General features: G+C 38.0%; 1 protein-coding gene across 2 annotated transcripts in view; it reads right to left on the minus strand.

Moving 5' to 3' along the window:
- The window catches only part of LOC143034182 (cuticle protein AM1159-like), a 4,662-nt gene extending 2,157 nt beyond the window's left edge, over positions 1 to 2,505 (minus strand). Inside the window, exons 1-3 of one of the 2 annotated variants that reach the window (XM_076200127.1) lie at positions 2,367 to 2,505; positions 1,479 to 1,639; positions 1 to 5 (exon numbers count right to left, since the gene is read on the minus strand). The exon at positions 1 to 5 is cut by the window's left edge and continues 79 nt beyond it. In XM_076200127.1, the coding sequence (XP_076056242.1) occupies positions 1 to 5; positions 1,479 to 1,639; positions 2,367 to 2,381 (181 nt within the window). In that variant the 5' untranslated portion in view covers positions 2,382 to 2,505. Of the gene's footprint in view, positions 6 to 1,478; positions 1,640 to 2,348 lie in introns of both variants that reach the window. The other variant, XM_076200125.1, reaches the window with a different exon arrangement.
- Positions 2,506 to 7,067: the final 4,562 nt, after the last annotated feature.

Consider the following 7,067-nt stretch of genomic DNA (forward strand, 5'->3'; position numbering starts at 1 on the left):
CGAAGCTGTACAGAAGATATATGAGATAAGAGATGCAAGCATGTGGTATATGGCAGATGGGTTGAGTGTCGTGGAGAGAATATAGTAAAAACGGCAAGATAAGGATGATTTATGGATAAGGGTCGCCAAGAATAAAAAAAAGAATAGATTAGATTGGAGTGTGTTGGAATTAACAACTTCCATACCGGTTGATATTTCGTCTCGTTTTGTTTACGTCCAGACTCTTCCGATCACCTCTTTAGCACTCCTTTGGTAGCGAGCAGAGCTGGGCGCGTTCCTCAGTGCGTTCCTAGATGTATTCCTCTGTGCGTTCCGCTTTAGTTTGGCCGCGGTTAACGCTCCTAAACTATCAAAGCAATATAGGTGCCGGTATAGTATGTGGCCTACCTTTTTGATGTGGCATAGGAAATTCTCTTTTGGTATGTGGCCTACCGAACTTTTATTTCGGTATGAACCTGTCTCTTAAGCTTTAATAGCTTGAGAGCGCAAGCGGCGGCCAAACAAAAGCGGAACGCACCGAGGAACGCATATAAGAACGCACAAAGGAACGCACCGAGGAACGCACAAAGGAACGCACCCAGCTCTGGTAGCGAGAGAGCTATGGAGAATCTCGAGAAATCCCTTTCGAGCCTCATTTTTTAAACCCAAAAGCTAATATACATATAGAATACATCTTTGAAATTTTTTATAGGAATGAATTAAATAGAATCCTACAAATAATTTTTAAGTCGTCTGACATCACAGAAGGATGCCTTGAGAGGACGACGTTTAATGGGGACAGACAAATTCAGGAGGTTCTCGTGGATGTGTGCATAAAACTCAAGTAAATCAAAGGACATTGGTCCAAGTTTTCATCATTTAGCAATTACAAAACTGTCGCAGACGAGACTAGAACATTACAGAAATACAAAATCTCTCTGTGTACCTTCAAGGAGCACTACGCCTTTTATGCAATTAATAAGTTCTAATAAACGAAACGTCTTGCGAAGAATAAAGATTCCGTTTTCTTTTGACAAGGTGAGTGATATCAAATACTAATTTATTATTACTAAAATGTACTCAAATGAAACCCATGACTATCAAAATATAATTCTAAGAAATCTGAGAAATTCAAGAATGTCTAAATCTCTGGAATAATATAAACTAGAACTGGTCGCGTTCCTATGTGCGTTCCTACGTGCGTTCCTCGGTGCGTTCCGCTTTAATTTGGCCGTGGTTAGCGCTCTCAAACTATTAAAGCTTAAGAGACAGGTTCATACCGAAATAAAATTCCGGTAGGCCACATACTATACCAAAGTAAACTTTCGTAGGCCACATCCAAAAGTTAGGCCAAATACTATACCGGCACCTATATATAGCTTTAATAGTTTGGGAGCGCTAACCGCGGCCAAACTAAAGCGGAACGCACCGGGGAACGCACATGGGAACGCATATAGGAACGCGCCCAGCTAGGATATAATCCTTTATTATCTGTTTACCTGAAGGAGTAGGACCCGTCCGGGCGAGGCCCAGCGCTGTCCACCCGAAGGATCTCGACGGCAGGATTTTGTAGGACTCTTGGCGAACTCGTAAAATGTCGCTGCTGCTGATCAAAGAAATGCTGAGCAGATGTAGCACAGATGCATAACGAAAGAAGAACCTGTAAAAGAACAGTCATGGACGGGGAGTGCATAAGTTCTACTACAAGTCATTTAATGTTTTATCATTATTATTATTATTATTATTATTATTATTATTATTATTATTATTATTATTATTATTATTATTATTATTATTATTATTATTATTATTATTATTAATTATTATTGTTGTTATTATCAATTATCATTATCATTATCATTACTATTATTATTATTATCATTATTATTATTATTATTACTATTATTATCATTATTATTATTTCATTATTGATCATTATTATTATTATCATTATTATCATTATTATCATCATTATCATTATTATTATTATTATTATTATTATCATTATTATTATTATTATTATTATTATTATTATTATTATTATTATTATTATTATTATTATTATTATTATTATTATTATCATTATTATTATTATTATTATCATTATTATTATTATCATGACGCCCTGGATCTGTTAGAGGTTAATATCTGAACAATGTAAATCGTTTACATTTGGTTGAGAGGAGATGGTTTGGAGGAAAAGGGGATTTTGATTGATTAATATTCCATTTTAACCCAACTCTTCCCCTTTTCGTTCATCTGGATATGAAATTTACGACAAGTGAAACTACAACAAGCGCATTAAAAGAACTTCCATTATCATAAGATCCTAACTGCGGTGTGAAATCCTTAACAATCACAAAACAAACCAGGAAGCGATCACTAACGAGTCGTGCAGCCATTTTGGGTCGCGAGGATCTTCAGTTAAGAACCGTAGGCTAATGAATGATGGTTTGTCCTCCTTGTCCTCCTCTTTTATAGGTGTCAACCCGCTCCCTGTCAATTTCCCTCAATTGTCAATACTCAGGGTTATCAGTTGCACTGGTTTTCCTTTCTACCCGACCGTTCCACCAAACCGGTAGTTCCTACTGTTTTTCCCAAGCTCCTGTTTGCCTACGTCATCTTCGTTCGCTGTAAAAATAAAAATACAATTTTCCATAATTTTTTCTAGATTTCCTAAAATAACGATATGAAATGAGAATAGGATCTAGATTCTCTTTTCGATGATTGACTCATTTTCATTATTCAAATATTCCCATTTAAATTCTTTTCCATAATTTTCTAGATTTCTTAAAATAACAATATGAATATCTCTTTGATGACTCTCATTTATCATTATTTAGATATTCCCATTTAACTTCTTTTCCATAATTTTCTAGATTTCTTAAAATAACAATATGGAATGATTATAAGATCTAGATTATCTCTTCGATGAATCTCACTTATCATTATTTAGATATTCCCAGTTAACTTCTTAGAATTTAGGTTCTTTTGCACTTGTAGCTTATGTTCAGCATCATATATTTCCGATAGTATTTAAAGATAAGTTAGCTGATACCAGAGCTGGGCGTGTCCCTATGTGCGTTCCTATGTGCCTTCTTTGGTGTGTTCCGCTTTAATTTGGCCGCGGTTAGCGCTCCCTAACTATTAAAGCAATATAGGTGCCGGTATAGTATGTGGCCTACGAAAAAAATTCTGTTATAGTATGTGGCCTACCGGACTTTTGTTTCGGTATGAACCTGTCCCTTAAGCTTTAATAGTTTGGGAGCGCTAACCGCGGCTAAACTAAAGCGGAACGCACCTAGGAACGCGCCCGGCTCTGGATGATACAAATAAAACTTGGATGTATACCTGAGGTTGTGAGCCACGCAGATCCTTACGACTTATCAGCCGAGGATCCACTGATCCATTGTTTTAAGTAATGGTACATGAAACTTTTTCTTCAGGTGACTATCATAAGCACATGACAAAAAAAAAAAAAAAAAAAAAAAAAAAAAAAAAAAAAAAAAAAAAAAAAAAAAAAAAAAAAAAAAAAAAAAAAAATTAAATGAATTTCACATTAATTTTTTATTTCCAGAAGAAAAGTGACAATAATTTGATATTCAAATAATATCGATAAAGCACAGCGTGTTCGCGTCTAAATATTGTTTTGTTGTGGTGTTATATACAAAAACTACCATGTGTTACAAACAAAATATTTTACAAGATTAAAACATAAGAACATAAGAATGAAGGAGACTGCAAGAGACCATAGGGCCTACACTAGGCAGCTCCGTATCCATCACCACCACCAGGACTAAAATAAAAGGGTAACTAAAATACAACAACATACAGTCTTTTTACCTTAGACTGCAGAATTTCTTAAACTCGTGGTATTGACACCGCTAAAATGACTTTTAGGGAGTTCTAGAAAATGCTAAATGCAAGAATCTAAAATGTTCCTCACATTCTCTTTTCTTTTTCATGGGTTTCTTATTTCTCTTATCAACAATGATGGGAGTTGGTTTCGGTACTGATTAATCAACAAAATATATGATCAAGTAGTATTTCACTTTACTTTTCTTAATCCTTCTATGGGCAATTCACTTAAAGAATCTCAGTCAATCCTGCGTTTTCGGTAGGCAGCCTTGCTACAATGCAACTCAGGGATTTTTTTTTTTACATCTAAATATTTCAATTTCCGATCTGAGTGTCACTCTTCCGACCACATAAGTCTAAAGACTCAAATCTGTGTACATTGCTACGGCATCCGTAATGGCTTTAGCCTGAATGCACACAAAAGAGAAGAACGACAGCGACCACCTAGTGAGCTGAAACAAAACAGAAATGTTGGTCGTTGATTGATGATTCAATTTAACGTCGCGATCTTTCCCTATCAGTAGGCAAGGACGGTGTCCCTTCCAGGGACGTTGTAGCGAAGAATAGAATGCACCATGCTCTTGGTCCAACTCGCTGGAGGCAAGTGTATTTGCTCGGGAGCAGCCATTACAGGGGACTCTAACACCGTTTATATTTTTTTTCTTCAGCATTTTTTAAGATATATTTGTCTGTCTGTTAACTACGTCAATAGAATTGATAAGATTCTAACAAACAAAACATCGTACTAAGAATAAAAGATCCGTTCCCCTCTGATAAGTTGAGTAATACTGAATACTGACTTATCATGACTAACATATACTCAAATGAAACCCATAACCGAAAAATTAATATCCATGTGAACAAGTTGTTTAAACACGGCAAAGGAAACATGGACTGGGAGTGGAGCGTTTATTCTTGACGTTTCGTTCAGTAACTTTTTCAACGTAGACGAAACGTCAGGAATAACGTTTCGCCCCCAGCCCATGTTTCCTTTGTCGTGTTTAAGAAACTCATGATCATTGAAATGGACTTCTGATAAGCCTGAATGCCTAAACCTCCGAATATATGTAAGCCTTCATTATTGTATCCTCAGGAAATAGATTTTACATTCCCAAAGACTGGATGCGTTCCTCGGTGCGTTCCTCTGTGCGTTCCGCTTTAGTTTGGCCGCGGTTAGCGCTCCAAAACTACCAAAGCTTAAGAGACAGGTTCATACCGAAATAAAGATCCGGTAGGCCACATACTATACCAAATCAAAATTTCGTAGGCCACCTCCAAAAGGTAGGCCACATACTATACCGGCACCTATATTGCTTTAATAGTTTGGGAGCGCTAACCGCGGCCAAACTGAAGTGGAACGCACCGAGGAACGCACATAGGAACTAGCCCAGCTCTACAAAGGTCTCTCTGTGGCCTCATATAAGTAATCCTATGGATCTTCCAGTGAGTCATCATTAGTGTAAGTTATCTGATTGATTTGCTTGTCTCCTCATTATCGATATGTTGGAATAAACACAGTTTAATTGACTAAGAATTCAGTGTTTATGTTGTTTAATAAATATCATCATTCACCATGGATCTATTTCTTTTTCTAAGATACACAGTCGGTGGTCGGCAAAAAATAATTTCTCTTTTAGATATATTGAAAAGTCAGTTTAGATTCTATCTAACCAATGTATCTTCCTGTTTATCTGTTTTGCATTAGGTTATCTATCTATCCATCTATCTGTCTTCCTATGTATATACCAAGAGCTTTTTCCCCCTTATAAGAGAGGTAGCCAAATCAAAGCTACGTACCTACTCCCACCCATTCCACTCCCCTCCACCAACCTTCCCCCCTTCCATCTTAGCTCCTCATGGATGACGGGTCATCCCTGTATCCTGCCCACTCCCCTGGGTCAGAAGCAATGCAGCAAGACGCAGTACATCCAGAGCAAGTCCGCTCACTTAACCGGCGAGCCCCTCCCCTATCCGTCCCCTCATACAGAAAAGGAGAAGACGGGGAGAAATCCCTTTAGGCTGCGTCAAAACATCATTCACACATATGCACCCCCTACCCCACCACCCCCCGCCACTCCCTTCCTTGCATAAGAGTATCCTTTATATACAGTCACTCTCCACTCATCCCTATCTCCTGCCTTCTTCCTTTCTTTCTCAACAGGCATTCCCCTCTTGCTCAACGCCCCCTTCACCCTAAACGTCCATCTCATCCTCGGTCGTCCCCTCAAATTCACTCCCTCCACCTCTGCCTTCCACACCTCTTTTACTAATTTTTCATCTCTCATCCTTTCCATGTGTCCAAACCATTCCAATAATATTTCATCAGACCTATCTGCCATCTCCTTTTCACTCTCACTCTCCTCACCTCCTCGGAGAAAAGTGGAAGGTGAGCCAGTTGTTGTTTGCTGACGACACTGCGCTTGTGGCAGGATGAGAGGAAGGGTTAAGGGTGTTAGTGACGGAGTTTGGGAAGGTATGCGATAGGAGAAAGTTGAAACAAGGAGATAAGATGTACAAGAGCAGAGGATGGCAGTGAGTTGGATGTAAGTCTTAAAGAAGAGAGGCTGGAGGAAGTGGATAGTTAAAGGTATTTGGGGTCATATGTGGCAGGAAAGGGAGGGGTGGAGATGGAGGTAAATTGTAGATTGAGAGAAGCAAGTAAATGCCTTGGGTGATTAAAAAGTGTTATGATAAATCGGCATCTGGGAATGGATGCAACGAGGAGATTGTTTGAAGAGGTGATTGTGCCGACGGCAATGTATGGGGCACAGACTTAGAATTTAAGAAAGGCAGAGAGGAAATTTTTAAATGTGTTGAGATGAAATATCTGAGGAGTATGGTAGTGGTTGCTAGGTTGGATAGAGCAAGAAATTATGTTACAATATTACAATCTATGCCAGTAATAACTAAACGAAGAAATTTGGAAAACAAAGAATTGTGGAATAGACATTATTCTATGGTTATGAAAGGACTTCGTGAAAGTGAAATAGTTATATGGAAAGATGTGGCCAGGGTATCAACAGTTGAAGAGTTTGAAATTTTCCATACAGGATGGCACGCATAACGTAATTCTGATTATCACTGGTCTGTTTGGTTGTCCGTGACCTTTCTTGGTAGTGACATATCCACAATTTTGTATTTGGCAACGCTATAAATCAAAATGTAGTCCATGTTGCCCTCTATTGTAATTCGTCGAGGAAGAAACATTTGGATAACAACCAATAAGAAAA

This window comes from Oratosquilla oratoria, chromosome 17 (genome assembly GCF_046742065.1).
Source record: "Oratosquilla oratoria isolate Oo_2021 chromosome 17, ASM4674206v1, whole genome shotgun sequence".
NCBI classification, from domain to species: Eukaryota; Metazoa; Arthropoda; class Malacostraca; order Stomatopoda; family Squillidae; genus Oratosquilla; species Oratosquilla oratoria.